The sequence below is a fragment of the Porites lutea genome, chromosome 13 (genome assembly GCF_958299795.1).
Source record: "Porites lutea chromosome 13, jaPorLute2.1, whole genome shotgun sequence".
NCBI lineage: Eukaryota > Metazoa > Cnidaria > Anthozoa > Scleractinia > Poritidae > Porites > Porites lutea.
The window spans coordinates 22,431,223-22,452,694 of NC_133213.1; the positions used below are offsets into that span (position 1 = coordinate 22,431,223).

Here is a 21,472-nt window from a genome sequence, read left to right on the forward strand (position 1 = left end):
AATTGTTTCATCTTCTAAGCTTTTATACTATATTTAACTTTGTGAACTGGCTATATTTATGAAGTGAAATTAAGACGCTGTTTGGAGTGAAAGAGCTGATAAAAGACCATAAATAGAGGCCGTTTTTTGTTGTTTTCATTATCAGTTTCGTGATAAATGAATTTGGAATATATAGAAAATATGAGAGCTTTATTTATGTAAAGGAAGAAAGCTATTGTACAAACAATAGAATACCGTCGTTTTTGCGTATAGTTCGTGTAATGTTAAATTATCAATTCGGCTTTTTCTAAGGTAAGAGCGTTACTCGGAACTTCTGAATTCTTCTTAATTAATGCCACAAACGCTGATTTTATAGCTTAACATCTAACATAAACTGCAATAACCTTTAATGCATGAAGATTTTCAGAGGCTCCGAGCAAAATGTTTTGCCTGATCTGAATTTGTCTGCAAAAAAAAAAAAACTAAATAGCGTCTATCTACTGTAAGTGATAGACAGCGAATAATAGCTTTCACCCTTTACATTGATCCAGCAAGCGTAATTAAACAACTATATTGCGAGGGAAAGCGCTTTGATATCACTTCTTTGACACTTTAAACGGTGACAGATTATCAAATCGCGCTCTTCTAGAGTCAGCCTCGCCGACTATTTACTCCCAGAATATTTTTCTTTTCGTTTTCTTGTAACTCTCAGCCTAGCTAAAATTTTCATTAACTTACCTTAGCTTTAATTTTTTGTTCTTGCGTTTATATACAGTAGATGGCCTTAAAACCCCAAAGGCGTCACCATAGCACTGGTCGGGGGTACACGGTCCCTATTTTTCCAAATTAAATTGGTTTTCGGGGTTTACGTGTCCGGCTATGGTGTAATTGTATTTTTGGTCGCATTTTAGTTTATGTGTTTCTTAACAATAAAGTATGATGGGGCTTGTTGGAAAACTGCGTGCTTTTTTCTTTAGTTATTCTTGTTAATGGGACGCCAGAAGCCGATTGGGGGGCGCAAAATATTTTGTGTCAACCGACTTGAACCTTAATAGAGCGTTTTTAGTTACGTGGCCAGTAGCTAGGCAAAATTATTACAACAGAAGAAAGCGTAAACAAGAGAAAAGAGGACTGGTTTGGGACGCCAACATGGCCTCCGTTTTATTGCTTTGGGGCTGACCAATATTGCAAACTTGACTTCAGGTGCTGAAGGGTCCTGAAGGCTGTATAGGCAGCCAAAAGCCAGTAGACGAGCGAAACAATACTGTAACGTCACAATATGGTTGCTTAGGAAAATTCTCGACTGTGACCTTTCAGTTCTCGCTCTATCGGCTTATAGCAGCTGTATGCATGCAAACTGCAAGTCTTCTTTCGCTTGTTAACACCTATGACCGTTGTAAAAATTACTGTGAAGAACCAAGATGTCCAAAAACGCCAAAGTTTCCTAGTTTCTTGGTATCGTGTATCGTTTGTCTGAGTTATAGCACCCTCCACTTTATTGATTGAAATCGTACTGAGAGAAACCCATTATGAAACTTGTTCGAACAACGTACTGTCTTACTATGAACTACCCGTCCCTCCGCAAATAAAGGACCGGGTCTTCTTTGTTCTGCTAGGAGGAGACTGGGAAGAGGACACAAGAAAACGCGCAGTTACCGATGGGATTTTTCGAAGCTTCTTAATTTTAATGAAGCTGATGTTTTATGGTATTTCTTTTTCCAAGAAGGTGCTTCATATCAGGAAACAACTACGATAAAGTACAAAATTGCATAAAATCATCAGTTAAGACATTGTTAATGTGGAATTACCTCAAATGAATAACAGAAAAGTGATAGCACAACAAGTCACGTGCGAGGCTGACATGAAATTCCTAATTTAGAAGAAAAAAAATTTTTTAAGGTAGTTTACACCCGTGGCCAAGTTTCACACGGTTTCTTTAAAAAAAAAAAAGGTAGTGACTCAATCCTTATCTTTACTAAGTGTTTGGGTTTTTGTAGATACTATACTGATAATTATTAAGGTGAACATCACCCTCGTACAAGTACACGTCGCGATTAGAAACACCAGATACTTTTTCCACTTCTTTCTCGTTCATGTTGATCTCGATTACCCAACCGATTTTGGCCCATAATCTTTTGCTGTTTACAACTCGACCTGCGTCATCGTAGTTGTTGAGGAGTATTTTCTTTGGGTCATTGCTTGGGTCAATAGAAGTAAAATAGACTCCTGAAAAAAAAAAAAAAAAAACTGGTCAAGCTGTGAAACAGACAAGGCGAAGGGTCACGTGTGGCAAAACTAGCAACCATTTCACCGGATAATTATTGACATTTTGAAAGCACAGTTTATACCGGTTGGAAATTCAGAATATCCGTAGGGGAAAATACCAGTTCCAGTTTTCAGCATTTAAAATCTGAGATTACAACCATGACCTAACGGTATAAAAGTCAACAAACTAACGATTTACCAAGGCCATGTCGTCTATTCTGTTTGGGTGTTTCGTAGGTAGATCCCTTTATCACTTTGCTCTTTTCGACACCAGCAGCGCCAGTTGCATCGGTGTAATGATAAAGCGTTATCTGACCAGCAAAAAAGTGGAAATTTCAAACAGTAAATTTTTACTACGAGAACTCAAATAAAACATCATCTATATTATGAAAAGTGATCGGTTCTAAGTTTTGTCTGGGGTTCAACCCTATGAATAAAACAACACTCCGTCCGGCTAGCTTTTCTTTAGTATGGATAAGTTAAACAGCTTTTCCAGTTTTTCTAGGGACCGGGTCAGTTGTGTTTGTTGAGTATACGTTCCATTGCAGGGGCGGATCTAGGGGGAGGGTGCAGGGGGCGCGCACCCCCCCCCCCCCCCTGGGATGACCTGCAGTTTTCTAATACAACTGGTATTCTGCCAAAAAAAAAACTATGTGGTTTATTGGTGTTGAAGTAGAGCAAGAGACGAGTGCACCCCCCCCCCCCCCCTAAAAAAATCCTGGATCCGCCCCTGCATTGTATCGGTACATTCCCTATATTTCTTATCAGGTGTTGAAAAAGAGGATAAACGCGTGGTCGGTACACACTTTAAGGCGACAAGTTGCACCAACACGTCGCGGTGACACATCAGCAGCGATAAATCGCTTCGTGCGTACTGGAGGATTTTTGTGAAAATCTTTGTTGCTGGAAAAGAATTTTGTCGCCGCAACAAGTCGCACAAATTCAGTCTGATTTGATTTTTTGCGACTTGTTGCAGCGACAAAATTCTGTTGCGGAGACAAAGATTTTTACAAAACTTCTCCTGTACACACGAAGCGATTTGTCGCTGCGACGTGTCGCCTCACCGTGTTGCTGCAACTATTAGCCCGACCTGTTCATATGGAGTGATCTGTCGCCGCGACATGTTGCTGCAACTTGTCGCCAAGTGTGTACCTACCTTAATAAACTATATTCTATTCATGACCATTATTCACGGAAACCTGCATTTGGGTGTCCAAAGAATCGAAGTCTCCATTTTGTGGAATGGCTTTCATAAAATTGCTCATAATAATACATAAATCGTGATTCATCTCTCCCGAAGTTTTAAACTTGGATAGTAAAATCGGTCTTATTAAATACGGGAACATCGTAAAATTATCACGTAAACTCTGGTCTATGCTGCCAACAATCGCAACACTCGTCTCCCTGTGTATGAAACTCAGTGTTGAAATCGAAACTAGTCTACGTGTCATTTTACAAATTTCATCATATTGTTTAAAAAGCCTTACCTTGTGTGACATTTTGGTTAGTTGAAAACGAAGCTCTCCTATAGCTTTCCTGCTCTGCGTTTGATCTGATGAGGCTTCCTCTACAACCGGCGGCGAAGAAGAAACATGAAAGCGGAAGTAACAAACCGTGTGGGAGCAAATTAAAATCACGTGTCAGTCGCTTATCCAATCACTGAATACTTGTCACATCTCCTTGCGCCCTCTTGTGTTACTAGTTTCCAAACCCTATTTTTCCCGGAAAAAGACCTATATATAACCATTACTTGCATTTTTAGAATTATTATTTTTCCAGCGTTTTTCTTCATATTCTCTCAGATTTTTACAGTCAAACATAAGATCATGGTTGTGATTTATAAAAGCTGCTAGTGGATATATTCATTTACCTTAAGGTACGGAAAAACGGGCACCGAAAAAACATGCACCTTGTTTTGCAACATTGATACAAAACGAGTTAAATAGCGATGTTGCGCGTTTTACCACTAACGCTCAAACCTGTTAACAACCTATTTTGTTGCAAGACAGGTTTGATGTGGGATGGTAAAACGCGCAACATCGCTATTCAACTCGTTTTACAGCAATGTTGCAAAACAAGTAACATTTTCAGGTTTTAAAATGTCAACTTCCCCACCCTTGGGTCTCTATTAATGGGCACTAACAACACTTTAAATGGTGACAAATGTGGGCATAGGTCTACTATACTTCAATATAAAATACGGGAAAGTCCACAGCGACGAACCGTTAAGTGGTGCCGGAACTCCCAGTTGTAGATCTGGATCAGTACAATAATAACTTGTAGAAAATATAAAACGACAAACTGATCCTTAGGGCAAGTAAGGTGATTGGGAAGTAAACTAAAGAATAAATCAGAAAATATATCATTTAAACAAATTTGCCCAATTTGAAAACAAACCTTTTTCAGGGGCTAAAAGAAAAATGAAGATAAAACTAAAGGTTCGTTACAGATAAGAGTTTGAAAATATGAAAATAAAAACAATAGATTGTTATTGGTGTAGGAGACAAGGTTACCGTAGTATCGCATATCAACGAGCTTTGTTACGTCTATTTATTCCTAGGGGAGACAATATAGGGCCATTTATACGAGGAAAAATAAGACGCGTCTTACATAAGACGCGTCTTAAATAAGACGCGAACTGTACCATTTATACGAGCATGTCTTATCTAATAAGACGCGTCTTAGCTAAGCCGCGTCTTATTTTGGACGAAATGTGCCGTTTATACGGAAAGTTCGCGTCTTATTTAAGACGCGTCTTATGTAAGACGCGTCTTATGTAAGACGCGTCTTATTTTTCCTCGTATAAATGGGCCTATTGTTCCCTTTGTGTATTAAATGAGCGTCCTTGGCTTTTCTCGCTGCGTCACCGGTTGCTGCCAGGAGCCCATAAACCGGAGCGTCTAACTTTCATACTGCGCCTATGCAACGGCGTTTTCACAAGTAGGTTTATTTTTAGATAAGCTTTTCCCGCAAATTGCTTTCGAAAAGCCAATCACTAGCATGCGTCATTAATGATAAACTTTTAATACGTAACAAGGACAACTCCTTCACATTGAAAAAAACATAGCGGGACACAGGTGAGGAATCTTCAGAGGAGTCTTCTGACAGTACTTCAAACGACAATTTCAGCATTTACACAGAAACTAGCAGTTCAGAAGAAGATTTGCAAAACCTAGCCAGGACGTCTACTTCATCGACGACAACGCATAATTCACGCAAAGGGAATTAAATCGAAATCATCTACGAAATAGCCGACTGTGAAAAGGTCCAAGCGAGCTACTAACAGTCCCGACCTATCCAATCGAACAGTTCGGCAATCGAACCCAATCGAACACCAATCGTTCGATTGCTGAACTCAATCGAACATAATCGAATTCACAATAAAATTTTGCCAATCGAACACAATCGAACGTTCGATTACCGAACGATTGGTAATCGAACCCAATCGAACGTTCGACACAAGCTGGCAAACAGCATTCTTACCGGACACTCGCGAACAGTTACAAGTTACAGTTACAAGTTTCTTGCCTACTACGTTGATTTTGATCTTAAGAAAAAAATTGTTTTACTAATTGTTTTGTTATTTTTAGCATCTATGTTGACAAAATTATCTTCTACCGACATTATTGCTGTTACGCTGGCGACTGCTCTCCTCGTCTCCACGTTACTCTTGGCCACTCTGGAGAACCTGGAGAGAGTAATGGTTGCAGCGAGGTCCCTTCTGCTTATTATAATACTAATTTTAAACACAACTGCCTGTGTTGCTGTTGTTGAAATGGTGCGATTTTTCTCTGTTGAGAAGCATTTCCTTTTAACAGTCACAGTACCTTAACAGTCATCGAAATTGCCTTTTATTTGTTTACGGTTTTGTTCGAACATTGACATTCTTGCAGTATGATGTTCAGTTCCTGTTTATTCAATAAAAGCTGACAATGATTATATTCCACGTGTTTTACTCAGTTTGAGGTGTCAAGAGACAATTGCATTGGATTAGTTCGATTTTGTTCGATTTTGTTCGATTATATTGGTTCGATTGGTTCGAAAATCGAACTCACAGCAAAATAGGTGTTCGATTTTGTTCGATTGCCCAACCCAATCGAACGATTGGAGTTCGATTGGGTTCGATTGGTTTTTTGTTCGGTTTTGTTCGATTGGATAGGTCGGGTAACAGTCTAAACGACGATCAAGTGCAGGAATTGACCTCGTGGAACAGTTATTTTTGGCGGGAAAAGCTTATCTAAAAATAAACTCACTTGTGAAAACGCCGTTGCACGAATTTATGGCAGTTGAACGCTACGGGTTATGGGCTCCTGTTGCTTCGTATGAGTTCAAGTGGGATTCGGAACAAGGTTGGGCCCCCGGGGGGATACTTCCTTATATAAGACCCTGTTTACATAGAGTGGGGGACCCCGGTCTAGTGGGGTAGGTTTCTTTTGTTTTGTGTCCCTCAGAGCGTGAAAACAAAAGAAACCAACCCCACTAGACCGGGGTCCCCCACTCCATGTAAACAGGCCCTAAGCCATATAGGTATGTGCCGCCCCAAAGGTTAGGGTTTTTGCGCCGTTTTGTTCTGAAAACGGGTATAGATTGTGCCCATTTTAGTCTGGAATCGGGTATGGTTTTCCAGGAAATTACCAGAGTGCATGAATGTATTTATCGTTTCAATTCCAAAGGAATAAAAAAGAAAGAGAAATATACGAATTTGAATTCGATTTTAAGAAATCTCTTTTGTTGGCGTTCCAATCTAAGAAGACTTGCCACAAGTCAATCTCACTAGTTTGTGAGTGAGGTCTGAAAACGGTATGGATTTTGGAGGCCAGGTCTGAGAGCGGGTGTGAAAAATGACATTTTTTGGTCTGAAATAGGGTCAGGATTTGGAGTTCCGTGCGGCACACGCCCACCAAGATTTCCCAGGAGTATCCCCTCCGGGGTGGAGCAACAGGAAAAGGGCGAGGTGTCTCCCTTGTGAGCAAGGATATCTCTGAAATCTTTTGTGAATTTGTTGATCGATGTCGGCTTTTGCTTTAGATTTGGTGATATGAGGGGGCCCTTCAGCTGTGTCGGTCCTCTGACTGGAATCATTTGTTCACTGAGCAGTATCATGGTAGTGGCGTTTTACCAGCACTGGTTTTTGAAAAGAATTTCGGATCACATAAAATTTCTGGGAAACTGCCCACCTACCCCTCCCCTAACCCAACATTTTGCCCCAAGTGAGACGCAAATGTTAACGTTGAGTTAGGGGAGAGGTAGGTAGGCAGTTTCCTAAAAACCTAAATTGATCCAGAATTTCAACCCAAAGAAAGGGGAAGGCAGACCGTATCCAGAAGATAAAAACAGAAATGGCCACTCAAAGCATTCGAGTCGTGTTTCTACTTCGAAATAACTTGGCAAAGAAAGAACTTCAATCGGGAAAAGGTAAAACATGTTTTAAAAAACTCTTGAACTATGTGAAACAACAAATGCATATAAAAAATGCTCAAATTAGAGACGAGAGAAGTGGCTTTCTTTCGACGTACTTTTATCTAATATGTCAATTAAGGCTCCTCCCTTTTAGTTGATTGTAAGGTGAATCTAATTAACAGCAAGTAAATTGAATCGAACCCTGTACGTACATGTATTCACAAGATCGCAACGTTCTGAGCAATCCCTTGCGTTGTCCTTCTACTGTGTCTTCCCAGGCCTTTTCGGTCAATGCATCTTGGTGAAAAGATTTGCACAAAAATCTCGCTCGTACTACGTGACCCGAAAGGCATAGTCCCCGCGCAAAATGAGGACTAGAAACTAGGCAAAGCAATCTCGCGCCCAGAGTCCCCTTTATCCGTTCCCCTGGACAAGGGTAACGCCGACTCTTGGAGCAAGATAGAATTTTGATTACGAACGCGACTTCTGATTCTCCGCCGCTAGTATAATACATACGTAATTTGATAGCAGACAAGCCATACGGTGCCACTTGATAAAATCTGCGGTCAACCACTGAGCTATTCGCCAATTTTCAAACATCGTTCCTGTTTTCAAAAAGGATAACAAAAAACAAGCGGAAAACTGCGTGCCGATCTAGCTACTTTCTATTGTTCCTAAAGTCATGGAGAGGTGCATATTTAATGCTGTTAAGGACCACGTTTTCAATCTTATTAGCGCATGTCAGCATTGCTTCATAGCTGAACGGTCATGTGTAACCCAGCTTGTTGAAGGTCTAGACAAATTGGCACAAACCTGGACAGAGGAGGACAAGCAAATATAATCTATCTGGACAGGTCTAAATCTTTTGACAAAGTAAACCACGCAAAACTCTTAAGGAAGCTACATGAGTATTTTTTTTTTTTTTGGGGGGGGGGGGGGGGAGACTTACGAACATGGCTAGAATCGTACCTGCACAATCGATCCCAGCGAGTGACTTCATTGGGTGCAACATCAAGCCCCTTACCTGTGACTTCAGGGGTCCCACACGGATCGATCCTGGGCCCCATGTTGTTCCGTCTGTATCTGAACTCTCTGCCAGATGTGGTTAGATCAAGTCAGATTGCCGCTTTCGCCAATGACGCAAAGATTTTCAAAGAAATTACAGCAACGCGCAATACAGAAAAACTTCAAGAGGACCTGTTGACCTGGTCAAGTGGTCAGATTTTGTTAGCCTAAACTTTAACTTCAGCAAATGCAAAGCGCAGCGTATCACTAGGAAACTTAAACCCGTCATCTTTGTCTATATTATGGACGGCTCTCAGCTTGAAGCTGTCTCTGCCGAGAAGGATCTTGTTGTTTACATCACGGATTACCTTACTTGGAATAAGCAAGTCAGTGAGTAATGCGCTGAAGGCCAGCATGCTCCAGGGATATGTACGGAGAAACACCAGACTCGTCAAAAACATTACGCTCACACGCTGGGCATACCTCACCCTAGTAAGATCCCATCTTGGCTATGCCACGCAAGTCTGGACTCCCCATTGAATAGATCTGATTCGAAAGCCCGAGCGTGTCCAGAGGCGCGCTACAAAGTATCTGGATCTACGTACCATTCATATGTGACCAAACAAAAAGGGTCAGACTAATGAAACTTATCACCCATCTCCTATTGGCGCGGGTTTTTAGACATGACTTTCTTTTTCAAAGTTGTAACCGGCACAGTTAGAGTTAGTCCTTTTGTTCTTTCACAAGTCTTAGTTACTCGCACTAGCAGATCTAACAGCAACCATAATGTTACTCACTTTACTTCAAGGAAATGTAATACTGTCACTTTTCAGAGATCTTTTTTTAATAGCAGCGGCAGAGTCTGGAACACCTTAGCAAATGACCTTCAACTTTCATGCAACCTTCAGATCAGTCAATTCAAATCCATCATGTATCAGTACTATGTACTAGAAACCTTAGAACATAACTACGACCCAGAGAACCCAAGATCCAGGAAATCCATCTGTCCGTCATGTAACGTTTTACGTAACGTGTCTGTCCGTGTTCGTTGTTGTTTTTAATAGTCATATGTAGCTTCACTGTTTTTTACATATTTTTTAAGCTCTGGGACCACTGTAACTGGCTTACCGCTGTTGTGGCATCTTTACCTAATTAAGCATTTATTATTCTTTGTTTCAGTATATACAGTATTTATCATTCTTTTTAATTAATTTATTTTTTTATTGTGTAATAGGCGAAGCTAGTAAAATATATTAAGATAAATAAATAATATAAATTATAAACGCGGAGGGAACTGGTATCTTTCGCAAAGACCACTGGGACTGTTACTAGGGACAGGGAGAAAATGAAATTCCCGGATAGCTACCGGTGCGCAGGCGCGTCCTCAATAACAATCCCAGAAACACTTACGGGACACATTCCGACTCCAGTTCCCTTCGCGTTACTCTTTGTAGAAAGTGGCGAATTGCGCGCCACTTTCTACAGCTTATATCGCACCTCAAGGACGGGATAATAGGTGACAGTAAGCATAACGTATAACAATATCAACTTTTAGATTGTAAAGCGAAAGTGAGCACTACGTCACGGAAAATAAATAAGATATACAAATTCAGATTTTTGAAAATTTTGCACTTCTATAAGAGTGCATGCCTAAGACCCTTCTCGCGTGCATATTCCCAGGTCCTCAAGGTTGTACCTCTCGGTGGTGTATAGAAATGTCATTGAGACCACATAACTCGAGACTAATTTGCCGCGTAAAGTAGGGAGGCCTGGGAACGCCTCGAATGAAACTAGCTGCCTAGGCTGGCTCAGAGATTTTAGTGCAATATTGGATCTGATTTTATCACTAATCTTTACAGCTCTTTGGCTTGACCACCTTCCACCAATCGGTGGGGTATAAATGCTTCATTATCTCTATACCCCCTCTTGGAACAGAAATGTTAAAGGAGCCAAATTTGACCTTGGGTAGGGGGTGCTGTAAAAGTTTGGCGGGAAAACTATGGCGGAATCTGTAGTGAATGTAAAATAGCCACGACTCATAACCAGATCGCATCATAGTGCCTCGATAATTATAATAAAGAAATAATCCTATACTTTCGCCGTATCCTTTGACTGATAAATATCCACTCTCTTGAAGTTTGTCTATCAGTACCAAACCGGCAGCCTCAAATTTCGCTTTGAATTCTTTCAGGGGTATCTTTTTAAAATCGCCATTCCCATCCATGCCAATATCAACGTCATCATCCCATGGGAGGGGACCTGGTATGCCCCTCAGGGGACCCCACAGGGATCCGTACATCAACCAATGGTCAACTCCCATACTGTCTAAAACCAAATGTGTCTTGTGGGCGAGTTCTATTAAGCGAACGGTATGTTGTTTGGACTTAAAGCAAGGAGTAACGGACGCCCAGAACCTGTTTCCTGTATATCTGCCCATATCCACCAAACTAAAGCCAATGTAGATCAAAACAGCAACCAGCAGGGTTACCATGGTGACAGTCTTCTTGCTTACCCAGCATGACTTGCAACACTGCAGTGAAGCCACTTTTGATAACATCTAAAATGTTATTGTTGAGCAAAAAAAGAAAAATTATGAATCGATTATTTGAAAAATGAATCTTCCATTCGTTGCCGCAACTAGTAGCAAATTCAAATCAAATTCAAATCTATATGTGCAATGAGCAGTGAATTTTTCCCGATAACCTCTCTGTATTCGGACAGATTGAAAAATTTTGAATGGATAAATTGCTTTGAAGACATTTACATCAAATTCAAGAAAACTGAGCAAGTAGAAATTGCATAATTACCTCGGGTGTGAAGCTTTGTTGTGGGCGGTGACTAGTTTCTGGCCTCAAAAAATAGGTTGTAGTGGTCAAAGCTATTCGGCGACAGCAAAATTGATCCTGAGTTTTGACCAGGCCAAAAACTTAGTAAAAAATTGTTTGAAAGACGGGGGCTCCATGGCTCCTTTTCAACCGCTGGTTCACATCCGGGATCTCCAATAAATTGACTGTTTGAGTCTAGAAAAGTTTCCATGCGACGCGTTATGTGGAGAAAGCGAGAGGTTTTCGGAGTAATTTGACGATTTCTCGCCCGTGTTAAATGTGGAAATATTATGAGTCTCGTTTCCGGAAGTGACCGGCAAAACTCAGGTTTACAGGGGGTTACAAGGGGTTACAGGGGGTTACAAAAAATTATAGAAATTTTATTTTTAATTAGAACGTTCCCAGATACTTTTTTGGGGTCTATTTTGCATAAAAATCAAAGTTGAAGAAATCTCAAATTTTTGACCAAAACGATGGACTAACCCCTTTCGAAAAATTCTAATTTTCCGTTTTTCATAAACAGTTGTTCTTATAGTCTTTAAAGGCTTCTTTTTTATCTAGAACGTCAGCAAACACTTTTTCTCGATCTATTTTTGATAAACACAAAAGATGAAAAAACTTCAACTTTTTGACCAAAATCATGGACTATCTATCCCCTTTGGAAAAATGCCAATTTTGCATTCATTTTAAATGCATGTTGATATTGTCTAGAAAGGCTTGTTTGTACTTACTTGTTCAAAGAAATAATACACTAATCTGGAGTGCAAAGAAGTCCGTGACCAGTTATTAGAAAACCTTGATTTTCCCGAACATTTTCTGTAATTCGACAGTATCAAAATATTACAATGTATAGGAAAATTGAGGTTTTCCGGAAAACTGATCACGGACTTCTTTGCACTCCAGATTTAGTTAATATTTCTTTGAAATCGTTAGTTACTCTTTTCAAGGAGAAAGCATCAAATATATAAATACAGGAAGAATTAGCTGGCTTTGAATTCCAATACAAATCTTTGAATTTCCGGCCATCTTTCCCTGATTACGCATGACGTAGCTATGAGCGTGAACTCCTCTATTAATTATTTCCCAGGATGTAACGATAGTTGTTGACAGCTAACTTGAAAGGGACGACTGTCAAGTCCATTTCTGTTGAAATTTCACTTCAAACTTTTAAGATCAATGTAAATATCGTACTTGTTTCAGCTGATTTTTATGGCGAATACTAAAGCGACGAAGAGGCAAAGTACAGCTTGTATTTGATATACATTTAATGACACTTGCCATTTCCGGTGTTTCTTAACGACGCATAAATTAAATTTTGAATTAACGCACAGACACGATAGGCCACTTACGCGTCTAGTCTCCCATTGCCACGTAATTTTTAACTTGGGTAAGTGCGTAAAATTTACGTTCGCAAATAAAATAGAGGCAATGTCTGAAAGGTCGCACGTGAGCGTAAAAGTGGAACCTCGCTCAACTTCACGTTTAATCTCAACACTTTACATCTTGTCTCTATTTTATTTACGTGATTAAAATTTGCTTGCGTTTACATGCGTAGCCAAAAACGCGTCAGTGGAAATCAAGAGTTTTCAAATGACGTATGCAAATTTACTTAAAGTATTTTTAACGGCACCATTTCGAAGTCAGCGTTTCATGTTTTGCCTTGAAAGGTACACTTAGTATAGAAATTTATTGTATTTGCTCCTCGACTTTATGCGGGTTATATATTTTGTGTTTATTACAGGACGGCCCGCAAACATTGCCATTTTGACCACCACTTCCCGACTAATAAACTCCATCGCGTCTGATCACGCGATCCGACGCAAGTTATGTACCAACAAACACATATTTTAAAATTCACAAGATAACCTTCATACAAAGATACACGGATACAATTGTCGTCCAAAAGTTCAGATGAGCAACCTATCATTGGTCCTCTTTTTTTTTTTTTCCAGCTAAAAGTGAAACTTTCACTTGCAAAGCAAAGGGTAAGATAAGTGGCGCACATGCACTAACTGAAGCACTGACGGGCAAGTAAATTTTTGTAGATGTGAAGAAGTAAATTGTTTTCCCGAAATCCTTTCTACTGATGAATATTCCAAAACCTTTTTTTTCCCGTAACTGAAGAGTCTAGACGTCTAACAGCTAGGCGAGAATAAAGTTTCGAGCACTTTTAAGCAGTACTATAGCCTTAGATATTAAACACGCCTTGCGCGTGGGGTTCACAGTTCATCAACTATTAACGTTAACTTTACCTTTTTTGCAGACATGGTTACCGGCTGAAAGTGCTTATGTTAAATTTCCTTCAGCTTTGTCTTCTTGTACTGCTTCGACTGCAACACTACGAAGAAACCAACAAAATGTCGGCGAAAAGGAAAATATTGGGTGACCTGAAGGCGGAAATACACAGTCAGGGGTAAAGCTTTTGTAGCACGTGCCAGATGTTCATTCAATCAACACTTGCTACATCGCTTCAGAAGTTTCCAATTTTTTTCCCGCCAATGTACGCTTTAGGTCTATTAAAGCTGCCAGTGGATGCACAAGCCAAGGAAATAATGTTGTTTTGTATTGTACATTGTACTGAAAGGGGTGGATAAAAGTTAGGCCACGAAACGGGAAATCGATCCCAGTTTCCGATCCGAAAACTGCAACCAGATCCCGATCCGAACAGGCAATCGATCCCAGTTTTAATAGTAGTTTTTGAGGGTCAAAGATACCTTATCTTGGGATAGTTAAGGACAGTTAAGGTATAGAGATAGGATCGAGATTATCTTATTTCATTACTTAAACCTTAGTCATTAGTCATTTCTTTTCATACGCTAATAAATACCCCCGGGGCAACGTGCTTTCTTGCATACTAGTAAGTGTCTAGTCAGTTCTTTCCCATTATGAATAACTGTCTTCCGCTTTCCAATCTTTCAAGAAACAATACTTGTCAGGGGCGTAGCCAGCTTTTCGACTCCTCGTTTGTAGGCCTGGCTGACTTTCCACAGTATCCTGAAAAATGTACGCATGACAAGTATGCACTGACCCCACCAACACTTTGAGCTCTTAGCTTTTTAGCTCACCCCAACAACGCATAATTTATTACAAGCGGTAGAGTGATCAAACCAAACATTTGTACTGCCTACGCCCCTTCTTTTCTAGACTTACATGCCGTATTAGCTGCTATAAAGGCATGAGAGTAGCGTAATGCCAAAACCGCTTTATAAGCTAACTATCTACTTTATTTAGTGTTGAGACGACTGTATTTTTATACCTTCATAATTGCTGAATTGTTGGCAGAACCAAATTGGCATTGATGATATGGTGACGTCATTTATTATAATTAAAACCATCCGCCATATTGGATCTGCCATTTAGAGTTAATTAAATGTATTTTAAATGTATTTGTATTTTCATTTCTTGGTCAAGATTAGCCACGGCAAAGACACATACCTGTGGGATCGATCCTCAGTAAACTAGTCTTCATCAGGTTTACTGAGATATCTATTGGCCAGTCGAAATATCGCAACTAAACTCTATTTCACGTTCGAAACCCTAAGAACGTCTGCGTGGGAGGCTATCTTCACACTAGAGCCTAAGTAAGCTAAGAAATATTTCAAGACAAGTAAATTTTAATTACTTCAAGTAAAAAAAAGCTTCACACGCAACCGATTCTTTTTTACTCCAGGTTATTTTTCCACGCAACAAAATTAAGATTGATTGACCTGTCTCGCCTTTCTCAAAGCTCAAGAAACCGCAAAAAAAAAAAACCGCAAGTCAGCTAAGTCGGTCATAAGGATGGTTTTCAAGTCGCTTGAAACTTTCTTGAATCGTTTCAACTTTCCGACTTTAATGAGATGCAAAGCAAAGTTACTTGAGATTTTACTTAGGCCTTCACACACGAATTTTTGGTTAAGTAAAACTTAGCGGCTCTTAAGTCTTACTTAACAGCCTAGTGTAAAGACAACCAATTTCTCGGAAAGCGACCTATTTATAACCATTCCAAGAAACATTCAAATTTTCATTAGAAATTGTTTTTAGAGTTCCTCGTTAGAGTCACCTAGACATCATCTTTCTTATATTGCTTTCGGATTTTTGTTTTTTGTCGTCAAATACTTTGAAGATAGTTTTCCATTACATGTTCTATAAAAAAGTAATGTACGGTTTGGGGCTATAAAAGCGACCGGTAGATGCTAAAGCCAAGCAAATAATTCTGTTTTGTAATGTACGTTGTAATGAACGGGGTGGTTAAATTTAGGCCACGAAACGGGCAATCAATTCCAGGTCTTCAATAATTAGCTATTGCGGGTCAAAGATAAACCTTTTCTCGGGATAGTTATAGGATCGAGATGATCTTCTCTTTCATTACTAATGTACCAAAACCTTTCCCTCTTAAAATGTCTATCATTAGTAATTTCTTTTCATATGCTAATAAATATCCCGGGGAAAAGTGATTTTTTGCATAATAACAAGTGTTTGGTTAGTTCTTTCCCATTATGAATAACTGTCTTCCGCTTTCCAGTATTTCAAGAAACAATACTAGCTTGCCTAGACTTAATGCTGTGTTAACTGATAGAAAGGCAGGGAGGAGATGAGTAATATTCTAGCAACGCCAAACTTCTTTATAAGTAGATAGATAGATAGATAGCCTTTATTTTAAAACGATGAGTATTAAAGATACATGAGCTTGTGGGTTCGTTTGCAATTAACTAATTACAAGTAAACTGAAAAAGAAACTAAAAACTAGGGGTATATACAGACAAAACGTTTGAACTAAATTAACGCTTACAAATATGAAATTATGAGCATAAATTTAAGTATATACAAAGTCATCTTTTCTAAAATTACAAGTGGATGCAGACGTTATCTTAAAGCTGAATTCATTAAAATTAGCTTGAGATTTAAGCTTTAGCCTGAGATCACGATAAGGAATGTTTTTTGTCAGGGCACTACAGTTGTTGGTCACTGCATTCCACAGGACTGAGCCTCTAAACGCGACAGAGTCTTTCATGTATGTAACGCGTGTTGAAGCGTGGAACAATTAAAGAAGCGCAAGTCCGGGTTGAATAGTTTGTGGCCCGTTTCTTAGAAATCAGGTCGATTAATGTGACAGGTAACCTATCGTGGAAAGCTTTATGAAGACAGATAAAAATGGCTAATTTATAATAAATAGACAGAGTCGGCCATTGGGCCAGTTGTAGGACATCAGCAGATGCCATGTCTTTCGGCAAATGAAAGATAAGTATCGCAGCCCTGCAGTGAAGTCTTTCCAGGGACTGAAATAAGTCGGAATTGCAGCAGGATCCCCATAGTATAAGACCATAGGCCACTGAAGGCAAGATGACCTTAAAATAGAGGTCCTGACGAACGTTTCTAGGGAGAAATCTCGACTTCTTAAGTAATCCTAGTTTTTTAGCAAATGATTTTTTGAGTTCCAGCATATGTTGAGTCCAGGTCAGTTTCTCATCGACGGTCATTCCCAGTAATCGTGATTTCGATACGCACTCAGTCGTAGAATTTCCGATAAAGATCGGGGGAATGTTAACCGGGGGATTTCTTCTAGAGATTAGCATGGCCTCACTTTTACTTGGGTGGTGTGTTAATCTGTTAATGAGGCACCACTCGTTTAATTCACGAAGTGCAGAATTTCACTTGGCAATACTTTTTTCTGCCGTGTCACTTATGCAGTAAACCGTTGTGTCGTCGGCAAACATACAGACGGATCCGGAAGATACTGAGGACGGAAGATCGTTCGTGAAGAGAGTAAAAAGTGTCGGCCCCAAGACAGACCCTTGAGGAATTCCAAAAGCGATCCGTATCATCTCTGAAGTTGATCCATTAACAGCTGTGTATTGCTGTCTTTCCTTCAAGTAACTTTTAAGCCAATCCAGGAGTAGCCCTGATATGCCAAAGTCCCTTTCCAACTTCGTTTCGAGAATGGCGTGCGACACACTATCGAATGCCTTTTTAAAATCTATGAAGGCAACTGCTACCACTAAGCCTGCGTCCACAGCTTCTCTCCATGTTTCAGTAAGTTGTATTAGTAACAGTTCTGTTGAAAATCCTGCGCGGTATGCCCATTGTTTGTCCGTGACTAGATTATTAGCTTTGTATACATGACGAACAATTGTGTCGTTGACTACTGATTCAAGGATCTTGCTTGGTAACTTAGCAATGATATCGGTCTATAATTGCAGCAGTCGGTTTCATCGTCCTTTTTATATACTGGAGCAAGCCTCGCAGTTTCCCAGCTAGTGAACACCCTACCGGTGGTAATGGAGAGTCGGAATAGGCTGAGGAGTGACGGGACAATTGCATCGCCTGCTAGCTTTAAAAGCTTTGGAGGTATGTTATCAGGACCCGTGGATTTTCTTGTTTTTAGCGCCTTTATTTTGTCCGCCACTGAAGACTTTGAAACATAGACATCTGTGAGTCGAGGAGTATCCATCTCGCCCTTGTCTGCGCAAGTTATCCCGTGTCCACAACTTGTAGGCGGGGGTAAAGTGTTGGATAGCTTTAGGCCAATCGTAGCAAAATAAGAGTTCATCAGGTTTGCTTTTCCCGAGTCGGTAAATTCCAGGGTGCTGTCTTCCTTTTTAAGAGGCCCCATGTTTTTGCGGACCTTGGGGTTGGTAGCCCTTTTAAGAAGATTCCAGTATGCACTCGAGGACTTGACTTCATTAAAAATGGTGGAAAAATAAGATGATTTAGCTTTTCTTAGATCAGATGCAACTTCGTTCCTGACTCGTTTGTAATTAGACCACTGCTCTGGACATTTACTAGAGATTGCCGCTTTAAACAGTTTATACCGTCGGTTCGTTTTGTGACGAATTTCGCAAGTTATCCATGGGGAGGAAAAGCTTCTTGCCTTTATCTCCCTCCACGGAGCATGTTCATTGGAAATATCGTCGAATAGTCGTTCCCAAACCCATAGCTGGTCGTCAGGCTCTTCGAAGATGGATGCGATGTGAAATGGAGTACTTTCAAGATCATGTTTAAATTTCTCTACGTCCATTCTTTTGTAATTTCTTGTTTTGATGATTTTTGGCGATGGTCTTTTGTTCTTGAGCCGAATGGTTGCACAAATTAAATCATGATCTGATAGTCCCAGTGGAAATACTCCAGAATAGCTGATGAGAACCCTTTTTGTTGTTACAAAGAGATCTAGCAATGTGCGTGATGAAATTGTTGATCTTGTGGCCTCCTGAATCATATTATGCATATTAAACGACTCAAAGATAGAACGCGGTTTGATTGTGTTTCGGTGCAGGATGTTATCTGAATCGCCTTGAAAAGAAAAGTCACAGTTAAAGTCGCCGAGTAGAAAAATATTTTCAGATCTCAGCCAGGCTTTTTCAAGTGGCGTGTTGATGCGTTCGAAGAAAAGGTTGTCGTCAGGTGGTCTGTAAATGACAGAAAATAGGGCCAGGGTGCTAGAAGTCTTGACTTGTAGCCAAATCGCTTCAAGACCCTCAATAAACAAATCTTTGCGATGAATAGCAAATAAATGTTCTGCAAAATACAAAGCACAACCCCCTCCTTTGCGTCCTTTGCGGTCGAGTCGTAATAGCTTCATCCCGCAAAGGTTCAAGGCAGTGTCTAACACAGTATCTTCTTTATTTAGTCTTGAGACGACTGTTATTGACAGAACCAAATAATTTTCATCAATTTTCCCCTAAAAGTAGCCATAAAGCGAAAAATAATTCTCAAATAATAAGGTACCTGATGAATTAAGAAGTTGGTTAACACGTTAATCGAGCGGCATTGATGTTATGATGACGTCATTTATTACAATTAAACCATCCGCCATCTTGGATCTGCCATTTAGATTTAATTATAAATGTATTCCATTTTACTTAAACCCATCTAAATCCAGGTAATTGTAAAAGGAAGGAAGCATAAAATAACCTGCAAGTTATGAAATTCTAAGAGAAAAAAACACTGTTGAAAATTGAACTTATGTAAAGCTAATAAATGCTTGTAAGTCATCAGGTGCCTCCGAAAAGAAGGATGTAGCCAAGCAGAAGTAGACCATTTATTCTCCTCCATAGTACTACCTAATATTACTTATGCTTTATCTGTGTATGGGGCCTCTGAATCAGAGCTAACTATAGCCCAGCAGTTTTTAGATCGATGTTTTAAACGCAGATACATATCCAAGAAATTAGAGATAGGTGAATTACTTAAAGTGCAAGATCACAGAATTTGTAGGAAGGTTTAGCTAGGTTTCTAGTATCCCGAACCACCCTCTTAGAGCTAACGTCCCTGAGACTAAGATTACAAGATACAACTTAAGGAATAAATCTCCCGCAATGCCCGCCATTCACACGGACCGCTTTAAGAATACATTCTTTAATGAATTGTCTTCAAGTATAATGTAGCTTTGTAATAGTGTACTTTCTGTATTCGATTTTTGTATTTCTTTCTATGTATATACCAATCTTTTTTAGAGACATACTTTAACCCATTAACATTGTTATATTTAAATGTAACCGTAAGACATGTAATTTTATCTTTTGAAAAAAGACACTTTATTTATTTATTTATTTAGTATCTGCTATTTCAGCTATTTGGTTATAAAAAGCCTGGGTTACATTACAGTTACAATAAATTTGATAAAATAATGCTGAATTAAGTGTGATATTATAACTCAATAAGTAAAAGAAGAAATAAACCTAGTCTTCTAGTGTAATAAGTAAACATTTTGACAAACATGGCTGTCAAAGCTCGGTTGCTATGGTAACGCGGGATGATGATGTACACGTCAGGACGACTTGAAAATGTCCACAGATAAATTAAAGTCGCTTAGTTTGGAGATCATAGCTTAAACCCTTTGAAGTTACTCAGGGATGGGAAGGGAGAAGCTTTGAAGCTCCTCGCCGTCTGAATAGAGATAGGCAGGATGACAGGGATACACCGTATGGCTTCCACAAAAAACTTCCCAAAATACTTCACCCAAACGATGAAGTAACGTCATCACTGGAGATTGGAATTGAGATTCCTGAGGCATGAGTGCCTATGACCAGACAACACACTTAACAGCCGATTGTTACCACCGCGGGTCGCTGAGGGAATAGTTTCGTCCCTTAACAATACCAAAAGTGCTTTGGATCAAAACCCATCAATTAACAGCTTAATTAAACATTAGTCGAAATTTGACTGGAAGCGGAGTGAAGAGATTATTTAAGGGGATATGTCAGGCTATTTGTTATCTTTTTAAAAAGCTCAAACGTGTGTTCGCACTATGGTCAGCCACAATTTGCTCCAAATTTTCTTAAAAGTTGCCCGAAGTTGCTGGACTTTTCTAAAAAGTTTCTTAAAAGTTGGTTAAGTAAAATCAAAATGACAGCCACTTTTGCCAAGTGCCGCTGGTGAAGTACAAGAATGCAATTTAAAACTACCGCCTTCTTTGCTTTCGTTTTTTCATTTAGCGCTTCCTGACGGTGGTTGACGTTTTTAAAAAATGTACAGCAACCTTGTAATGTACTTGTTTTCCTACAAAATAAGAGCATTATTCCTCTTCTAGACACAAACTGAACATTGTAAGTCTTCCCGACAATGTCAGTCTTTCTCTTGTTATTCTAGCCGAAAAACTGTATGTTCATCGCTGTTACGCGTTGACCAAGTCATTGACACTTGTGTAAACAAAACGTTTTGAGAGTCTTTTGAGACGAAAACCCTCTAAGATCAAGATCTTTTTCTCTTTGGTTTTCATTGTGCAAGTGCATTCACGGTCCTGTCCTATCTGAGGGTCGTTTTCAATAGAGGCAGAGAAGTCAGAGTTGGAGATTTCGTCCCCTGAACTCGGTGATTTGATAAATGCAAATTTTGCACTTAGTATATATCTCTACAGAGACTCAAAAATTCGCAAATAAACGACTCTGTATATATATACAAAGTCATGCACAGTATTTTTTTTTCATTGAGATAAGTGATTACGAAAATTCGTCGTCTATCTGTATAGATACTTAAATGCAAAATTTGCATTTTATATCTACTCCCCTATCCCACCTGTG

At 39.5% G+C, this 21,472-nt stretch overlaps 3 protein-coding genes across 3 annotated transcripts; all 3 read right to left on the reverse strand.

The window, feature by feature from the left end:
- Positions 1-1,549: 1,549 nt before the first annotated feature.
- On the reverse strand, positions 1,550-3,851 carry LOC140923043 (uncharacterized). The gene is made up of 3 exons (XM_073373101.1): positions 3,732-3,851; positions 2,444-2,555; positions 1,550-2,205 (listed from the first exon to the last, which is right to left on the reverse strand). The coding sequence occupies exons 1-3, from the start codon at positions 3,741-3,743 to the stop codon at positions 1,955-1,957; spliced, it is 375 nt and encodes a 124-aa protein (XP_073229202.1). The 5' UTR covers positions 3,744-3,851; the 3' UTR covers positions 1,550-1,954.
- Positions 3,852-9,662: 5,811 nt separating this feature from the next.
- On the reverse strand, positions 9,663-13,954 carry LOC140923333 (uncharacterized protein RP689-like). Its single transcript, XM_073373429.1, has 2 exons — positions 13,727-13,954; positions 9,663-11,206 (listed from the first exon to the last, which is right to left on the reverse strand). The coding sequence occupies exons 1-2, from the start codon at positions 13,739-13,741 to the stop codon at positions 10,496-10,498; spliced, it is 726 nt and encodes a 241-aa protein (XP_073229530.1). The 5' UTR covers positions 13,742-13,954; the 3' UTR covers positions 9,663-10,495.
- A 3,641-nt stretch (positions 13,955-17,595) lies between these two features.
- LOC140922566 (uncharacterized) lies at positions 17,596-19,032 on the reverse strand. The gene has a single exon (XM_073372539.1). The coding sequence runs from the start codon at positions 19,030-19,032 to the stop codon at positions 17,596-17,598; it is 1,437 nt and encodes a 478-aa protein (XP_073228640.1).
- Positions 19,033-21,472: the final 2,440 nt, after the last annotated feature.

What these genes read in the sequence shown, in the direction of transcription:
- LOC140922566 (XM_073372539.1), bottom strand. Translation starts at nt 19,032, where the DNA reads ATGAAGCTATTACGACTCGACCGCAAAGGACGCAAAGGAGGGGGTTGT.
- LOC140923043 (XM_073373101.1), bottom strand. An exon ending in GAATAGACGACATGGCCTTG is followed by an intron (nt 2,206 to 2,443) that starts GTAAATCGTTAG and finishes TTTTTTTTTCAG; the next exon opens with GAGTCTATTTTACTTCTATT.